This window comes from Microtus oregoni, unplaced genomic scaffold (assembly GCF_018167655.1).
Source record: "Microtus oregoni isolate MIOR12 unplaced genomic scaffold, Mior012 000016F_ref0000370, whole genome shotgun sequence".
NCBI classification, from domain to species: Eukaryota; Metazoa; Chordata; class Mammalia; order Rodentia; family Cricetidae; genus Microtus; species Microtus oregoni.
Window position 1 is genome coordinate 32,326,725 of NW_024543075.1, and position 19,125 is coordinate 32,345,849.

A 19,125-nucleotide genomic window follows, 5' to 3' on the forward strand; every position below is an offset into this window, starting at 1 on the left:
ACCCACTTCCTAGAACCTTCTGGGCTGTGGCCTTCAGCCCCTCTATCCCAGGTGCCTCCATTCTGCACACATGAGTGCAGGAGGATTAAGGAGAGAATTATGAAAACTACAGTATCAAGTGAGCACAGAGAAACTGTCACAAATACCGCTCACTCTGTAACTGTGACGTTTCTCTGCGTGGGCTGGGATAATCTGAAGTAGTGTGATCCCTCAGACAGCAACAACATGGAAAGACTGATTTAAAACAGAAATGGATGGTGGGAGGGAGGGAAGTTCCAGGCTCATCAGAGTGAGTCCCACTATCCCAAAGTTACCATCACTACTGGAGTGAGAAGAGGTTTGCAACCTGGTCTCTGAATTTCCCTCATGCTAGCAGATGCCAGAACCAGAGGCTCCCTTTGAGGAAGCACAAAAGGTCTGTCCTCTAAAATGGCAATGGGATAGCTGGGGATGTACCCGATCCATGACAACGAGGAACAGAAACTCTCCCAATGGCTACTGGGGTATCACTGTTTTCTTTCCTTCCCACTCCAACCTCTTTCCTTTCCCCAGTAGGACTGATATTCTACCTCATTTAGAGATTTCTGATGTAGCTGTTTCAGTTTTGAAAAGGCAGTGAAGGAAGAAGGGAGGAAAAGAGGGAGAAGAAAAGAAAATCTGTGCCCTAAAATAGGCCTGAAAGTTGCACTGCGCCATGCAACCTGAAGATGGCGATCTTCTCCTAAACTTCTCCCAAAAATTCCAAGTATTTAAAGAACTTAGTAAAACCTTGAAAAATGACTGCTGTCAAATAATACCAAGAGAAAAATTATAATCCACTTAGGAATCTAAAGAAATCGAGACAAATCACTCATGTCGAAGGACACTGGTGTCCAAGCTGAATTCGAATGAGGACAAATTACCTGCATTTGCTTCCTGACACACTATAGCTTGGACTGTCTGTCCGGAACCCTCGCATGTCCTGGGCAGCCTTTAATGGCAGGCACAGGGGATGGGTGTGGAGTCAGGTCAAGAAAGTGACTTGCAGATTCAGCCAGGAGAGGCTGGGGGGTTGCACGGGCCTCTGCAACTGCCAGGGAGAAGGTGACCCTGAACCAGGAGTCCTCCTGAGTTTAAGCATGCAGGGTGCTATATCCCTTTACTTCCTACCAGGATGCCTCCTTCCCCTTCCTAATTCCACCCAGTGCAACAGAAAGGACACAATGGCTGAGTGCAAGGCGGCCACTGGGAAGGCAAGTGGGAGGGACGCTGAGCCGCCAAGGAAAGCAGACGGAGACTGGCTGAGCCTCTGTGAAATGTCTATAAAACCTGCATTTCCAGATGCTTTCAATTGCCTCTTCCCCAAAGGCTAATGAAGAAAGAGGGTGAGTTCCCAGACCAGCTCAGAGAATATAAACCACCCAGCAGACGGGCTGCAGCCTTGAGCTGGGTGTGGGGCAACTTAGCACCACTCAGAGAAAGCTGAGGGACTGCAACATGCAGAGCCTTGGATACCATCTCATCTCAGGTCCTCCTGGGGGACCACAGAGGAAAACCTAGGAGCCGCCCACCTGAGTCCAGCCAACCATCGAAACAAGGTACAGCACCCCTCCGAGCCCTGGAAGGTCAAATGTACTTTGAAACCATGTAGTCTAAGGATGTTAAGGATGCAGAGATAGGAATCCGCCTTTGGAGAGCTGTGTGACCTGAGGCACCTGAGCTGTGTGACTTATTAGCCTTTCTGGGCTGTGTCATCTGAACACAAGGAGGATACAGCAGGCTGGGTCATTTCCGGGGTGAATGTGAAGGTCAAGTGAAAGAGAGCTGCTGTACAGTCTGCCTGGTCAGCCACAACACGGACACAGAACTGGCTTAGCAGCCCCTACCCAACCCGGAGGCTCCACAGTTGACACACTACCCTGCTGCAGCCACCCAGGGCAGAGGCGAAGGCTGCTTTGAACCAACTCTAAACACCATATCGTCTCCAGCCCAAGTCCCTCCTCTCTCACACACACTACTTTCTTCTGACTTGTTCTGATGACATTTCCCTGAACCCACTAGCATCAAAACTGTGGTCTGACAAAGGAATTTTACTGGATCTGGGCATTTAAGTCTTTGCAAGAAGCTATAAAGATAAGAAAATTAAATCATCTTCAGGCCTAGGTTGGCCCAACCACTTTACTGGAAGGAATCAGGTTATCTGAGGGGACATCAGTGGGACATCAATGAGAGCTGGAGCAGAGAACTTGGGTTCCCTCAGGCAAGGAGGCTGTTGACTCATACCACAGGCCAGGGTCCCATGGTCCAGATGCTTCCAGCCACTGAGAGATAAGGAGCAGAAAGAAGTCAGGCACTGTCCATCCCTGGCCTAGGCCACCTTCAGCAATTTCCATCGAGCAGAACACAACTGTCCGGACTTTGCTCTCATCCTCCACACTGAGCTATGAACTAACTAACTGTCCATCCTGATCCTCTCTCTCCCCTGCTGTGAGGTTAACGTCATTCTCTCTCTGAAAGTCAGTGTGGGGGGCAGGGCACTTGTTCAGCCAGCACTACATATTAGTGATTTATTGTTTGGAATTTCCCTAAAATGCCTCAAGCCACTGGCTTTTGATTCAAAGTTCAAATAGCCAAGCCTTCCATCTATCTGTGAACTGCTTCCAATGCTACATAAACTCTGGATCCCAGCACCAATGTCAAGGCCTTGTTTAGCTTAAGGATGGCAAGACACTGTAAGAGCTTCCTCCCTGGCCCCGTGGCTCTTCTACATACCATCAGCGTGCTCGGCCCTCCCGGGGACCCTCTGCTCTTGCGGCTGCTACTCACCAAGGCTCTGCTCTCACCACCCACCATCTGGCCCTACTTCCCATTGTAGTACTTCAAGACCGGATCAAAAGTCACTTTGGCAATGTCAGATTTGCCTAAATACAGCATCAAAATGCAAGTAACACAGTCAGCTACTCAGAGACCTTACTAGGCTCACAACAAAACCTGGAAACCAAGGGTCACACACCAAGAAGCCAAGGAATCTTATCTTTGTATGAGTTACAGGTGTCATGAAAGTGAGGCAGAAGAGACCAGGTGAGGACATTCTTTACTTTGTTGTCATCACAGACGGCTGAGCTGGAAAAGAAGACCCCAGAAAGGCTATCCAGTTCCACACTAACCTTGTCCCCGGAGCTCACACTTTGGAGGCGCACAGAAAGGCAAGCTTAGGGGGGGTCTTGCTGGTCAGGCATGCTCCGGTGCCGGAGCTGGACCATGTGTCATCTCCTCTCCCAGCATCCCCTTCTCTAAGCAACCCTGTTATTCTGCGCCCAGCTCCTGCTCACGTTGGCAATCAGACCAGAGTGGTCATGAAGCATGAACCTGGCACCTGGGAAGAGTGGCAAGGAGGGGCTGTGCTGTAGGCGAGTAGAGGGGCAGGGCACTGAAGGAAGCTTCCTGGTTCCAGGAGTGGGTTGGGGGTGGGGAACCATCCAGGCTTTCTCAGGCACACACATTTCCTACTAGGAGCTTTTGTGTATACAAGGAAGCAGCTGCCTGCATTCCCCTCTGCGCACTGGGCCCCAATTCCAGGACTGGCCCTAGATGGCCCCCATCCACGGAGGAACTTGCGCTTCACACTCGATGCCCAACACTGAAACCACGTAGGAAGCACACTTTTCAAGCACTCCCAACCACTTCTGAAACAGTCTTTGTTATTTAGGTTCTTCCTCCTCTCCTTCACCCTCTGCTGTTTTTCTCTTCGCTTCTAGTGGAGCCAAAGGTAACAGAGGGACTGCCTTGTTGGTTTCCTACCAACATAAACAACCAACTTGGGGAAGTGCTGCCATCTGCTGCACACAGGACATGGGGCCAGCAGGGGGCGTGAGGCCATCTATTATCCTTCCATTAGTTCCTCACAGCTTAGGCCATGAACACAAGCTATTACTCAGACATAAATGCACCAGACAGCCTTTTGGTCACAATCTCAGGGCTCGGAGTCAGCTGACCTGGATAAGAATCCCATCTTGAGTATCAGTTGGCAGTCAAACATTAGGCACACTATTTCATAAGGATTAAATAAGCTAACATATAGTGTAGGTACATGGGAAAGGTTTAAGAGGTACTGGCCATAACTGCTGCTGGAACTAACACTGTCCACATGGCAGTTGCAAAGCTGAGAAGTCCTTAGTGATGACAACAGCGTCATATGGCGAGCCAGTGGGGTTTCAAGAAAGGCAGCCCCGCACCAGGGAGACAGGCTAAGAACTTATGACACAGAAGACCAGGGTTCAGAGCGACCTAGGAGGTAACGATCCCCTTCAGCCTCTTCCTCAGGAAGAGGTAGAGGGACTTTAGCTCCGAGCTTCAGAGCAAGCGAACTCCCCAGCATCGTGTCTGGCTCTTTTTTCACTCTCACTCCCTCTCTCCTACTAAGACTATTCTCTAAGATTTACTTCATTTCAATTACACGTACGCATGTGTGTCTGTGTGTAGGGATGTACGCATGCACGCAGGTGCCTGCAGACCCTGGTGAGCCGCCTGATGTGGATGCTGTGAATTGAACTCGTCTTCTGCAAGAACAGAAAGTGGTCTTCAGCTCTGAGCCATCTCCCCAGCCCCTCCTTGGGATATTTCACCACCTCACGATTTGAATGAACCTACATTGCTGCAAAGATACAGAAGAAATACAGGGCAAGCAGAGACGGGGCAAAGAGCTAGACACTCCAACTGCAACATTTAATTTGGTTAAGGTCTTAGAGTTATGGGCCACTTTGCTAATTTCCTTATCAAATTAATGTGACTAATGTTTTCATGTTAAATTTTAAGTATTTCCAAATGTCTTTAAACATACCAGCTGAGTATTTTAAATGACCATAACTTCTCTATCACAGAAAAAAAAATACAATGAAATTAATGTCTCAGAAGTCACAGAGAGTCTCAAGAGCCAAAGAAATCATGCACATGTTTTGAATTTTTCAGCCTAATCTTGATTTTGAAGCAGCACTCAGGCCTGTCAGGGAACACATGGGGCGTTTGCCTGGTGTATGGTAGGTGAGGTCATTGCAAAGGCTGGTGCTTCAGACTCTGTTAGATGCTTTAAATAACTTGGTTAATTCCCTTTCACTTCAAGGACCCAATTACCACTTTTCTCTTCCAGCACAGAGACTACACTTGGCCCTCATGTTTCCACTAAAAGAGAAGATGTACAGTATCAGCCTGCTACACATGTAGCCCAGGCTGGCCTGCAACTGATTATCAATTCAAGCATGAGTGTAAACCCCTGATCCTTCTGTGTCTACCTCCCAAATGCTGGGATTATAGGCATGGGCCACCATGTTCAAGTTATGTGGTGCTGGCAATAACCCAGGCTCCATGCACGCTAGGCAAGCACTCTACCAACTGAGCCGGCCCCCATACACTCATCTGTGTACATTTAACTGCAGAATGAGTGCTCTAAAAAATAATGTGAGGCACACTAGATAACAACATTATTATATAATAGCGTTGAGATTTTATTTGGCAAATCTGATATAAATGTCAAACCCCAAGTCAGAAACATCAACATCAAGATACATTAGAAAGTATTTTCATTGCCTAAAACTATTAACACTCTTACTGTTGAGATGCTATTGGGCAGAACCCAAGGTCTAGAACATTCATACTAAACAACCCTCACCCACTGAGCTACATATCTAACCTTGAAACTACACAACCTTTTTGTTTTGTTTTGTCTTTGTTTTGGTTTTTTGAGACAGGGTTTCTCTATGTAACCGTCCTCGCTGTATTGGAACTCACTCTGTAGACCAGGCTGGACTCAAACTCACTGAGATCCACCTGGCTCTGCCTCCCGAGTGCTGGGATTAAAGGCGTGCACCATCACCGCCCAGCTGAAACTAGACATTTTTAAACTACAGATCAAGTAACCTTATTTTTAAAAAGATTTTAGTTTTCATTATGTGTCTGTATGCATGTGCCTTTGAATGCGCATGCGAGGCCTTGGAGGCCAGGAAGGGCATCGGATCTCTGGAAGCTAGAGTTGAAGGAGGGTGGGTTCTCTGCAGGAGCAGTGCATGAAGATCAAGCAGCTTTCAACTGTGAGGAAAGACTCTATACTGGTGCTCAGAAGCCTCTGATATACTCTATTTAGTTGGCCCTTAGAGTACTTATTTTTTATTTAGTTTGGGACCTCAGTCTATGGGATGGTGTCATCTACATTCCCCGAACAGTACAGTATGAAACTATTTAAAACAAGAAACGCATGACACAAAGAAACCTTGTCTCAAAATACGACCCCTCTCCCTCAAACAAATCCATGATTTAAAGTACAGAGGAGGGTGTGTGTAGGCTATAAGGGATTGGGCATCTGCAGCTTTGGGGATGTTCCACCCACACTGAGGGACCACGATCAAGAAATCTGATGTGTTTTTGATTAGGCAATTTCAAACATGAGCGATAGGGTACAGAGGGAGAGACCTAGTCAGGACCGTACAGGCAGTTGGGGGCCGTCGTTAATGGTGCGATTTACAGCAGTGAGGAGAGAACACCTCAGGAGAGGATGTAGACTGGTCCTCCTGCTTGCTAACTATATAACTTAAGTCACCTGGCCTCAGTTTCCTCCTCTGCAAAGCGAGGAAAACAGAACCTGTCTACAGGGGCGCTATGGGGATAGAATCAATGGCAAAGTCCTCGGGAACTAACACAAGATGCGGAAGGGAGATGGTCAGGCCGGCCTCCAGGAAGAACAAGACTGCGATCTTCTGCTGTCATCACAATGCCCCCACCTGTGTGGACGAGTCCAGACAGCATCCAGCCACCGGAGCAGAGCAGACCATGCAGCTGCAGCCTTGCTCTAGCCAAGTGCTTCTTCAGTTTCTGCTACCCACTTTACTTCACTGTCTCCTAACTGCAGCAGCCCTATTCCCTGTCAGTCCTCAGGGGGGCAGGTATGTCATCTATCTGCCTGCCTGCCTGCTTCCCTCCCTCCCTCTGTGTCTCAGACATGGTCTTACGATGGAGCCCTGTCAGTGCTAGAACTTACTATGTAGACCAGGCTGATCTCAAACTCACTGAGATCTGTCTGCCACCATGCCCGGCTTATGACTTTTTCTATTGATAACGGATAATAGCAAGACCCACAGTGAACCCAGGAACTGCATTTTCAGCATGGTCCCCAAAGAGGTCACTGTCGGGAGATAGAGCATGGAAAGGAGTTGGTGAGGATCCCAAACACTAACTCATGATTGCTGCCTGGGGCTCACCCACACACAGATGCAACCCTCACACTCTCAGCCAAGGAGTGGGCGTGAACAAAGGGTACAGGCTTATGGGGTTGGGGAAGAAGGGAGGCGCGCATATGCACGGGATGATGCCTACAAGATGGAGTGGGTGGGGAAGGAAAAGAAGCAAATGACAAACAGACTCCAGATGCCTGTGTTTCTGGTATTTACAACACGGTAAGACACTGCAGTCCACAGTAGCTATCAGAGCACCAACATTACTTCTGGTAATGTTTTTGTTGTTTTGGGTTGTTTTGGGGGGGGGGGGACCACACAAATTTAGAAATGCTAGATAATAAAATGGTTGACTGTTTAGGCTTTAGTGTTTTAGAAAGAATCTTTGGCCCAGAGAAATTAACTACATGATTGAAGAAGTTACTAATCCATTGTCATCTTTTATCTAATTGTGTTCAACTACTTTAAACCATAGCAGCCACACAAGAATGCTCAATAATGTTACCTGTTGTTAAATTTTATGAGACATAAGCCTGATGAGGGCCTGCCTCCAGCCAAGGTACTCCCTGGAGCTTGTAGTCCAAGCAGCAGTGAACCACCTTTGAAGCTGGAGCTATCTGCCAATAGCCTCCTTTCCCCCGCGTGAGGAACAGCTGTCTGGCTGGCTTTACACAGGACATTACACAGATGTAAGGGAAAGGGGTCCATAAATGGTAGATCACAGGGTGAAGAAACAAGCAGGCATAGAAGCACTTCCCGCTAGCCACACCCCTCTGGGTACACTCACCGAGTCCGGGTCTCTCTGCTGTTCAAGGAAAGCTGAAAATTCCACCAGGCGAAGCTTGGTTGTGCCGATGGAACGGCCCTGCCAGGCAGGGACCGAGGGAGCTGGGGCTGACGCAGGCTCAAACCCTGAAATAACAATGGTCACCTTTATACAAGTCCACATGTACCTCGTCCTAGACCTCAGTTGGGCCTAGAAGGGAAGGACGACTCCCTCCACTAGAGGCACCCAGGCAGTGTGTCAGCTAAGCAGACTGCATGAGGCTCATCATGAAGACAGCTTCAGCTAAGGTTAAGGGACCGTGGCAGGAGGACAACACTGTGATGGTTGATAATGCTTAATGTCCATTGTCAGGCTTGTCTAAATTTAGGGTCACTTTGGTAAAACATTCGTGAGGTTTAACTTAAGGAAAGAGGCGCCCAGAAGGTGCATAACACCATCTCACGGCCAGAGTCCTGAACAACGTGTAAGAGACAGAGTTGAGCACCCGCACTGCTCTCTCTGCTTCTGGACTGTGGATGGAACGTGACCAGCTGCCTCACCCCTCTCACCCTGACTTCACCGCCACGGTGGACTACACCCTCAAACTGTGAACCCAAACAAAACTTTCCTCCTTCAGCTGCTTGTACTGAAATTTTGTCAAAGCAACTAATATAGGCAGCTAGTCTTGGGCAAAGAGGGCAGGCTGCAGAGCAAGGGAAGGATGGTAGAAGCATCTAGGGAATTGCTTGTGAAGGCATCCTGTCAAGTCAGGACTCACAGAGCACTGTTTCTATTGGCTCACCTTCTATCTCAAGACTGTGACCATTCCCTCAGGATGCTCCATGGAAGCAGAGGGCAACAAGGGATTGCAATTTTATTTGGGACACTAAAGGGGGTAAATCAAGGATTATACAACACCACAAGAATTTCAGCTGAGTGACACTATGTATATTTGGGTAAGAGAATTCATGGTAAGGCGAGCCAGACGGGCCAGCCAGGCTCACAGCTTCTGCTCTGAGCTTCCATGGAAGCCCTCCACTGCAGAAGGAAACCAACCAGGAACTGAAATTCACTATCTAAGAAAGCTGAAGTTATCTGTGCCTGACTGAGATTGCAGGACTTGGCAGCTGCTGAGGACGGCAACCACAACAACTTCCCCTTCTAAGTGGAACCCAGCATCTTAGGTGAAAGTGGCCAGGCTTCCTGTTTCCTGACAACCCCACAGGAAGAGCGCTTGGGAAAAATGGCTGGTTTAAATTTTATTCTTATTTAGTAGCTTTTATCATCTTAAATGCTCTTCCTGCATATACATATGTGTATCATATGTGTGCCTGGTGCCCAAAGGTCAGAATAGGGGATTTTATCCCCTGGAACTGGATTAACAAATGGTTATATTGTGTGGGTGATGGAAAATGGACCCAGGTCCTCTGCAATGGCAATCAGTGCTTTTAAGCACTGAGCCATCTCTCTAGACCCCAGGAGAAGGAGCTCTTCAGTGAAGGGACCCAGCGTCTGTCTAATGGGAGATGCCTGGGACTTTTCTCAGCTTCAAGATAGGGCTCGCCCTTAGGAGGGAAAAGAAGAGGGGCGGCTGGTGGCTAAGAACAGCATCACTGCACTCTTGGGACAAGAGAGGCCAGGCTGCCCCTCACTCCCCATCGAAGAAGAAACAAGAAGACTCACCTGGAATGGGGGCTGTGACTGCTGGCTGGATGGGGTAGGCCTGCTGCACAAAGGGCTTGACGCTAAGGACAAACAGTTAGCAAGAGTCAAATTGTGGGTGCAGTGGTAGCTTTGGCCTCCAGTAGGACTCCCCCATGACCCACCACACTGCCTGGCTCCCTGCCTGCACTGGGTTGCCCATTTCATGCTGAACTATATCTACAAAGAGGAAGTTTCTCCCTCCAAAGGAAAGGCAGGTCAGCAGGCTGCGGGGGCTGAACACTCATAACGATTTGGTGGGATAAGCTGGCCAGGGTTCAGCTCTTCCCCTTGGTGTAGCAGGTACCCATGGTGAGCACTTTTCATGCCCACACAGACCAGGGTCATCTGTCACAGCCCAGGCAAGGTTTAGGGTGCCGTGAGCCAGGAGCTCCCTTCTTTAGACCACACGGCTCAGTATATTCAAAGAAAATTTCCTTTCTGCTTTATCCCCAAACTGCCCTTGACTCTTGTGGGCTGAACTTGCTCCCTAAATTCAAGGGGTCTCTGGGATTTCCTATCAGGCACTCCTATTGCAGGGACTGCCACAATGGAAAGCCAGTGTCTCTGCTGACCTCTAGGAGGTGAGGAAGCCCCTGGTGCTGCAGCCAAAGCCATGAAGAATAAGGGACCTAATTCAAGTTTCTGGCTGTGTCACTGCTAATATTGAAGGTGGGACAAATGAATCTACATCTGTCCTAGAACATGGGGACATAAGGACTGGCAGATTCAGGGACTTCCGTTTGACGATCTCCTCCCTCTATCCCCTAAGAAAGCCTGGTGCCGAAGAAATCCCCCAGGGTGGGCTATCTCCCCCTGCTATCTGGGCCCTTTCCAGACTTACTCTTGTGAGGATCCTGGCTGTCCTGTCTGTATCATTCCAGGCCAGAACTGGAAGGTAAGAGGCAAAGGCTTCAGGGTTATAAGTTCTCATTAAAGAACAGTTTGTGATGTGTGCAAAATCTTAAGTCCCTCCTGAAGAACACCAGAGTGTTCCCACCTGCCATCTGTGTTATCATCTTTCTGGAGTACAGGTTTAGTCAGTAGTGTTTTCAAGACCATAGTTTACCCCTGACCTGGTAAGGGGGTTGGGGGAGCTTCCTTTGCCATTGCGTTCTGACGGCTCTCCTAAGGCCAAGAGGCAATGTGGAAGCACTTGAGTTTATTCTGCGCAGACTGGAACTCCTCTACTCCAAGGGCTTCCTGTACACCCCACAGTGTGTAGTTCTCAATGGAGCAACACACGGACTTTGAGATAATGAAGCCAGAGCTTGGAGAAGCAACTAGGGCCCTCATTTTTTTGGTAGTGAGCATACCTAAGCCCTTTGGGGCCTGCTAGTCCCCACTGAGGGAGAAAGGGAAAATCCTGACAGTATTACTTATTTGATCAACTGAGACACCTCTACTGCAGTCTCATTACTGAGTAACCCCAGCTTTGGCATCTACAGAAGGGCCATGACAATGAGACTACTGAAGAAGGCCCTGGGGTGAAACAAGATGCAACAGACAGCTTCTCAGCCTTCAGGAGCTGCCCTGTGGTTGCCATACAGTGACCCTAAGGATACAGGGATGGAAACCAAGAAGCAGGAAAGAGTGAAAGAGGCAGGTCACAACTAAATGGAACACCAAAAATAAAAAATTTATCTCTTCCTATTTTATTCTTCTTCTTATTTCCATTTTTCTTCTCTTTTCTTTCTAGCCTCATCTCTCTCACCTTCCTTGTCTTACATATCTATGAATCCACCATCTATCATCTATCAATCATCCATCCATCTATCCACCCACCTAACATCTATATATACAAATCCATCCACCCATCTACCTATCATCCATCCATCATCTGTCTTTTAATCTATTCATCTATCTTTCTGTCTGTCTATCCATTTGTACATTCACCATCTGTTATTTTATTTTGTGATATTGTCCTAAGGGCTTAATAAATGAGCAAGTGTTCTACCACTGACCCACATCCTCACTGAGTCCCTTTTAGTTCTAGTTTTAGATAGGACCTCATCAAATTGACAGTCTGACCTTGAACTTACTATATAGACCAAACAGGCTTTCAAATTTATGATCTTCCTAAATCAGCCTCACGAGTAGCTATACCATCACACCCAATAAACCATCATTTCTGGATTCGGTTCCTAACTTACCCCCGGTGCCCCCGGGAAGGTGGGGCGTGGAATCCCAGGCAGCCCCAGCTTGTTGTGGATAGCAGTAGCCGAAACGATCTGGGCTGATGACATGGCAGCCATGTGCTGCAAGGCCTTGTCCTTGGCAGTCTGATCCTTGAAGATGACAGTGACACACGGACTTAATACAGAACACACGACTACCATGTGGGTCAAACAGTACAGCCACGAGCACAAAGACTACAATACAGAGCCACATGGGGGCCAGGAAAGCTCACATGCACAAAGAGAAATCAACACAGCCACGAGGCTGAGGCTCTGACTTATGGAACTGGGGCTACTAGCAAGCAATACCTAGGGGCGAGCTTGGGTTTTAAACCCTTAATCAATTTTCCAATAGACAGGAAGGTAAACAATGTATCCATTGTTTCTATTTCCAGAAGAATTCTCAAAGACTTATCACACTAGGGGAAAAGGTGACCCTGCTTTCAAGTGAGAGGTAAGAAGCAGGGTTATCAGCAGAAGCAGGGCCATCCACAGAATGTAAGGAGCGCTACCTGGTGCCTGATGTCACTGGGCCACAGCGCCATCTACAGAATGGAAGGAGCACTACTTGGGTGCCTGCTGTCACTGGGCCACAGTGCCAGGCCCTGCTGATATCATTCAAGGCCCAGGAACCTTAGAAGCTATCTATGGAGGGGCAGCTCAGAAGCGGCAGACGGGCAGGGTACAGCCAAGCAGCATGCTGTCGGGGCACATGCTATGGGGCTAAGGCTACAGTGGTTCCTTTACCAAAGCTCACAGTGTAGGTGATGCTACAGTCGTTCCTTTCCTAAATGGATTTTTTTTCTTCTACAAAGCCAAGACTGGTAACACAAAGCTAGCCAAAATAAAAAGTCTGCCAAGCACAGCTAAAATACAGATACTCAGTTTAGAGGATATACTTACCATGCTTGTTACCTGGATACAACAATAAACAGTTTGTTAAAAGGCAGGGTTACTTTTCTTCTTTAGTTAAAAAATAATATGTATAAACACAACATTCGGGTGCTATAAAAATGTGAATGTGGGCATTTTCTATACTTTAGGGGAGTACCACACAGATAGCTATCCAACAACTACCATTGGCATAACACCCCCACCCCAATTCCCTGTCTATGTGGTTATGTGGTGTCCCCATTATAAACAAAACAAGGGTCAGGCCTTGTGTGTAGCAAGCCTCATGGGTACATGCAAGGCTTGAGGAGTGTGAGGGTCTGTACTCAGAGCCCACAGGCCACTGAAGCAGGAACAAAACAGTGGCACCAACAACCTTCTACAAAGGTGCCTCTCGGAGCGTACAGTGAAGGACAGTGACTGAGACGACACCAAGTGTCAGCCTCCTGGCAGCTTCCAAGTATATCCTTAACCAAAGGTGAGGGATAAACAGGACAAGCAGCCAAAGGGAAGATTAAGAGGAGCTTGAGAAAGAATCAGACTTGGAAACAATTCTGGGAGCTTTTGATTCTCCAAAAATGTGGATAGTACTTTGCACCAGCACACCAGGACACCATGAGAAGTTTTCTAAAAGCTCATTATCAATAGACGGGTTCACAAAGGATAAAACTATCCTACTACAAGTTGTTTGAAACTAAGCAGAAGAATAAGAAGGGAGAACAGGAGGAGCTAAGGATGCATTTTTACATTGCTGTATTTTATACTCAAGAGCTAGTGAGCCCATAGCCGGCTCTCCAGGCTGCACTGGCACACTGAAGGCTGGGACACTTGCTTGATTGCTGGCCCCTGCTAGAATGTTCTAGCGTGATTAGGAAAGATGTTTAGGATCTCTTCATTAGCTAGCCAGTCAAACCTCTAATCTGAAGCCTGTATAACCTGAAGTTGATGCAAGTAGAATTTAAGGCTATTTATAAACGTGTGTGTGTGTGTGTGTGTGTGTGTATAAAATTTTATGATACACTGGGAGCATTTATGTGTCCTAAAGCACAGCTGAGCCCAACAAGCACATATGTCAGGGCCAGTCAATCTACTTTGAAAGCCCCATGGCTTCACCTGGCCCCACCCCTCCTCTCAGAAGGGATCTATGGGCAGTAAGAACGGCTCTACTCACAGTAAAGAACACCAACACATACTTGCTAGATTTTCTTGGGGCCCATCCCTGGTGAGGTTATAAAAACTCTCTGAGCAATTTGCTGAGGTAATGGCAGAGGAATGGCCATAGGTGTCTTCCCTATGCTTTACAACTACTTCAGGGCCCAGACCTGGTGCTTTAAAAAACGGAGGCCCAGACTTTTTGCTGCTCAGTTGGAGTGAATTCTGAAGAACAGAACCACTCCAGGACCTGGCTCTGCTCAGTGAGAGTCCTCAGCCTCTCAGAGACCTGTGAATTCTGTGTCTATGAGATGCTGATGGGACGGGTGTGTCTGCCTGGCCTAGTGTCAAATAGGATTGGTGCATTTTAGGGGGCAGCCTATGAAACCAAAGCCCAGGTCCAGTTCCTTGAATCTCCACAACCTACTGGCTATGAGGACCTGTGATGTAGTAGGTTCTTCTGTCTATGTGTTGCTTTTATTGGTTAGTGAATAAAGAAACTGGCTTGGCCTGATAGGGTAGAACAGAGCTAGGCAGGGAAAACTAAACTGAATGCTGGGAGGAAGAAGGCAGAGTAGAGAGAAGCCATGTAGCCCACTGGAGCCAGATGGAACTTTACCAGGTAAGCCACAGCCACGTGGCAATACACAGATTACTAGAAATGGGTTAAATTAACATGTAAGAGTTAGCCAATAATAAGCTAGAGCTAATGGGCCAAGCAGTGATTTAAATCATATAGTTTCTGTGTGATTATTTCGGGGCTGAGCAGCCAGTAACCAACAAGCAGCCTCCTTACAACACACTTGCTTGAAACATTTCTCTTTGCTAGGTATGTTCAAAAGTTCTTCAAACAACCAGGAAGGCTTAATAGACATTTATTAAGTATGTATGTGCTGCCATGTGGAGGTCAGAAGCCAGTTTGCAGGAGGCAGTTCTCTCCTTCCATCCTGTGAGTCCCTGGGATTGAACTCGGATCCTAAGACTTGGCACAAGTGCTTTGCCTGCGGAGCCATCTCACCAGCCTCATTCTCCTTATTTTGAAACAAAGAAATTAGTCAGCATGAAGGGAGAAAAGAAACTATCTTTGTTGATTACCTCCACAGCTTCAGAACAAGATCTGACTCATCTACTTAATGACACTGGCCACTCTGGCAGGCACATTAATAAAAACAAATACAGGAGAGCAGAGGCATTGTCTCTGTGATGTCTGGAGTACCCAAAGCTTTCCTGGAGTGAACTATACCTGGTAGGGATTCAAGTGCCTGGCTTCCTGTCCTACCCAGGGCAAGTCAAGTCAGGCCCTTCACTTTCTTCCCTTAGGAAGAACTGTACCTGAGTTTCTTACACCCTCCTGGCTCCATTAGAAATGCAGGCATTTGTAGCTATGAGAGCGGCTGGTGAATTCCATTATAACCAGCATATCATAATCTATAAGGCCAGTGAACTAATGAACAGAAGCAACCGAGTAGTTTGTTCAGATCTGGGCACCTCTTAGCTGCCTGTCATGACAGAAAGCCAAGCATGGGGCGGAAATGTTATCTCCAACTAGAGGCTCCTACACTTGACCCACCTGCCTGAGAACAGGCAATTTTCTGTAAATGGACTGAAATGTCTACACTTGTGACTTCCTGCCATTTTCGGCAGAAATACTCTATTCATTAGATCTCATAGCAGTGGTCTTTCATCACAATATACATGGGAAAATTAAAAGGGTTGTGGTGGGTGCGTGCATGCGTTTGGGGGGGGGGTCTATAATCTAAAGCAACCCCGGAGATGGATAATAAGCATTGGCAGAGCTACATGAAAATCAGGATAAGAGCCTGGCTGCAGACCCTCTTACCCTGATGGGAGTTCGGAAAGACAGTCTCTCAGCTGTCATTTGCAGCACAGAGACATGCGCCTGGCTTTAGAAAAATTATCACCCCAAGTGTCAAACCCGGGTAAATTGCTTGCCTGTGTCACTATGGGATAATATCCTGGTCTTTATCTGTTGGCTTTGCTCACCCTCACACAAAAGAAGAGGGGCTGATGGACCACGCAAGTCTTGGTGCTGCGTGTAAGAAATGTGAGCTATGTTCACACACCAAATTAATTTCACTCTAAGATGTATTTGCACCTCTCAATGTTTCCAAGATGAGGATGAGATTTACAAAGGATGAACGTACTGTTTTATCTTGAAACACTGCAGTAAGTCAATATTGAGTTATGCTCTGCCTGTCTTAGACCCCAGGAAACACTGAGTATGTGTATGTGTACACAGTCGGGGGGAGGGAGTGGGGAAGGGGACAAGTTCACACTCCCTGTTTCTCTTGAGCCCATGGCCCACTGAAGTGCCAAAGAGTAGCAAACAGGGGCCAAAGATGCTGGAAAAGTCTGGGCTAGAGGTAGGAGCCTCATTATCTACCCTCCTTTCCTGGCCATTTAATTTATGCCGTCTACCCTCAAGGGCCTCATTGCCCCTGCCCCATCTGCACAGTCCAACAGGCTGCGCCACTCATAAACTCCTCAGCCTGAAACTTCACAAACTGTTAGTACACAGGCTTTCATATTCGTGAAGACCAGCTCTGATCTGCTGGTTGCCTCCCCTTTGTGATCAGAATGGATGAGGTGTTAGGGAAATGCCTGTATGTGATATAATGGAAAAGCAGCAATGTGAATGCAGGTGGCTGAAGAGGGCGATCCTCAAGTCCAGGACACTGTCTCTAGTCATCATATGAACCTTTCCCTCCTTTTCCATTGTTCTGCCAGCACACAGCTTGCAAAAGCAATCTCATTGTCTCTAGACATTTTTCAGAGAAAAACTTTGAGGATAATGAATATGCACGTGCCTATTTGTAGTGTATCTCAGCTGCCATTCATTAATGAACAGCATGCTATATATATATAGATAATCTGTGACGTTCTCATATACAGAATATACAGAGTATATATACAAATGATACAACACACCAATTTATTCATGAGCTATATCATCTAGAAATTTAGATCCCAATCTGATTTATTCATATGGAAAAATTAGCACTAGCACGGGAAAATACATATGAAGTCAGAGACCAAGAGTAAAAAGCTCTCATAAGCTATTACATAATTTCCTGCAAACATGCTTTCCCCAGCAAATAAAATTATAACACAAGGGAGAGAAAACAGCAATTTGCTTGGGGGAAAAAAATTTTTCTTTCTACCAGACAAAACATGAAATACTTCCCTAAGAATTACTTTTGCAGATGTGTCTAATCAAGCATAGTGTGAATACACGTGACCTCTGCAATAATTAACCGTGACCCCCGAGCAGATAAACATCACAAAAACATAAGGTGGTCTGGGCAAAGGATGGGGCACTTGAATGTTTTCTAGCAACCATCTCTAATTTGCCTATCATTGCAGAAGGCGGGAGCAAACACAAAAGGGGCGACTCTGGTCAGGCCACAGCTACTGAGGAGGAGGGAAGCCACATTCAGCGCTGGCCTGACTTGCTGCCTAATGAGGAGCAATTAATTCATCGCATTGTATTCTGAAATGCCGAAGACTCCATTCACATCAAAGAAAAAATTTTTCAAGGCTTTTACATATTGTTCATTTTCAAATGTACAGGGCTATGTTTAGCTCTGTGTCATTGTCCCCAGTGGTTCTTTTCTTCTGATGCAGGCCCCTGGCTTCACAAAGAACCGCAGATGAGGAGCTGGGTAGGTGAGCCTTGAGACGGTCCTAAGAATCGAGGATGCGGGCCAGCTGTGGTCTGGAGCTCGGTCCTGTATCTGGGAGCTGGCAGCTGAGCTCTGGAGTGGGAGCTGGCCTTCACTGCGCATCTTCACCATTTCCCTCAAACTTGGAGGAGAAAGGCCAGCTGGAGAGACCCATGCACAGCACCAAGTCACCAGGACCCTTCTGCATAGCTCTGCAAAGAACTTGCTTTGGTACCAGACAGGCTGAAGATTAGGGTCAAATCTGTAACCCCAGACAGGTCACAAAGTTTTTCTGAGCGCTCTCTGCCTCCTTGCTAAAGTAAGAGCAAGGGCAGCCAGGATCAGACAAAATGGCAACCCAGTGGCCCACCATCCAGGCTTCCCCTACCATGACCTGCTGCTCAGGAGCTCGTGGTCTTCAGTGCACAATCTTGGTCGCCAGCATTATTCTAGAGTGTTCTCTGATATACCTTGGAGGTTGCTTAGCAAGAGCTTTCTCAATTTAGATAAAAACACAAAACAGAGCTGCTTCAATTTACCCTAAAAAAAAAAAAAATCTTTGAATCTTGTTCAGCCTGCATAGAGAGGCAAACAGATTCAATGCTGGACTCCCTCACAAAGTCAGTTCTGCATTGCCATATTCCTGGCGGAGATTCTAATTCCACCCCACATCAGCTACTGAGCCTCTGAGACCAAAAGATTCATGTAATGAATGCAAGAGAACCTGAAGACTGGAACCTGAAGGAAGCCAGCATGGTTTCTCAAACCCGAGATATGGCTTGAAGGATGTAGGATCCCATCAAGGCTTGGGACCTTGTGTTTTGTTTAAGTCCCACTCCCCGTGTGGCCCAGGGACCACAGGGAGTGCCACACGGCTGTCTCCCCTGGAGTATGCCTTATTGTTAACACTAACTGGATGCAGCAGGCTGTACTTGAGTGATGCTCCAAAAAGTTCTTGAACTTGAAAGAATAAAATCAATGATTTGAACTTTAAGTTCTTTGCTTATTAGAAGGAATGGTGGACTGGAAAGAAAGGTTTGTTCAAAGATCAAATCACAAAGGGCCCCAGGGCAGAAATGAAGGCCTCAGCGGAGTTCGCATAGCTAATAATTCAGTCGCTGAATAGATCAGAGGCACAGGCGGCTTGGATGAGGCACTGTTGGGAGCTTTTCTTCATTGCATGCCACCGCCGGACACAAAACAAATCTGCCCAAGACAGACTCCTGCCACGGTGAGGACAGAGCGAGGCCTCCTTTCCTCTTCCTATTTCCTCATGCTGTGCAATCACTTAAACACAAACGTGGGGTAAAAGGGCTGGCTCTGTCCATCTCCCTTGGCCATCTGCATAGCAGCACATAAATTCCAGGGTCTCTGCCTTGATAGTTCTGGACATCCTGGGTGAAGAAGGAGACTCAGAGCAAAAGGCACTGTGTGGGAACTCCACAGAGCAAAGAAAATATGCAAAACAAGGAAAACACAGCTGCATTATTTTCCCATGCCAGGCTGGGTCTCAATCTGCAGAATCTCTAAAAGAGCTAATTTGGATAGATTCGTGG

The 19,125-nt window shown here is 47.2% G+C and overlaps 1 protein-coding gene across 8 annotated transcripts in view; it reads right to left on the reverse strand.

The window, feature by feature from the left end:
- Positions 1–19,125, reverse strand: part of Tead1 (TEA domain transcription factor 1) — a 226,478-nt gene that overhangs the window by 31,190 nt on the left and 176,163 nt on the right. For 6 of the 8 annotated variants that reach the window (XM_041666187.1, XM_041666188.1, XM_041666186.1 and 3 more), the window contains 5 exons: positions 12,747–12,758; positions 11,820–11,954; positions 10,511–10,557; positions 9,649–9,710; positions 7,987–8,111 (listed from right to left, as the gene is read on the reverse strand). In XM_041666187.1, the coding sequence (XP_041522121.1) occupies positions 7,987–8,111; positions 9,649–9,710; positions 10,511–10,557; positions 11,820–11,954; positions 12,747–12,758 (381 nt within the window). The remainder of the gene's footprint in view (positions 1–7,986; positions 8,112–9,648; positions 9,711–10,510; positions 10,558–11,819; positions 11,955–12,746; positions 12,759–19,125) is intronic. The other 2 variants (XM_041666184.1, XM_041666181.1) reach the window with 1 other exon arrangement.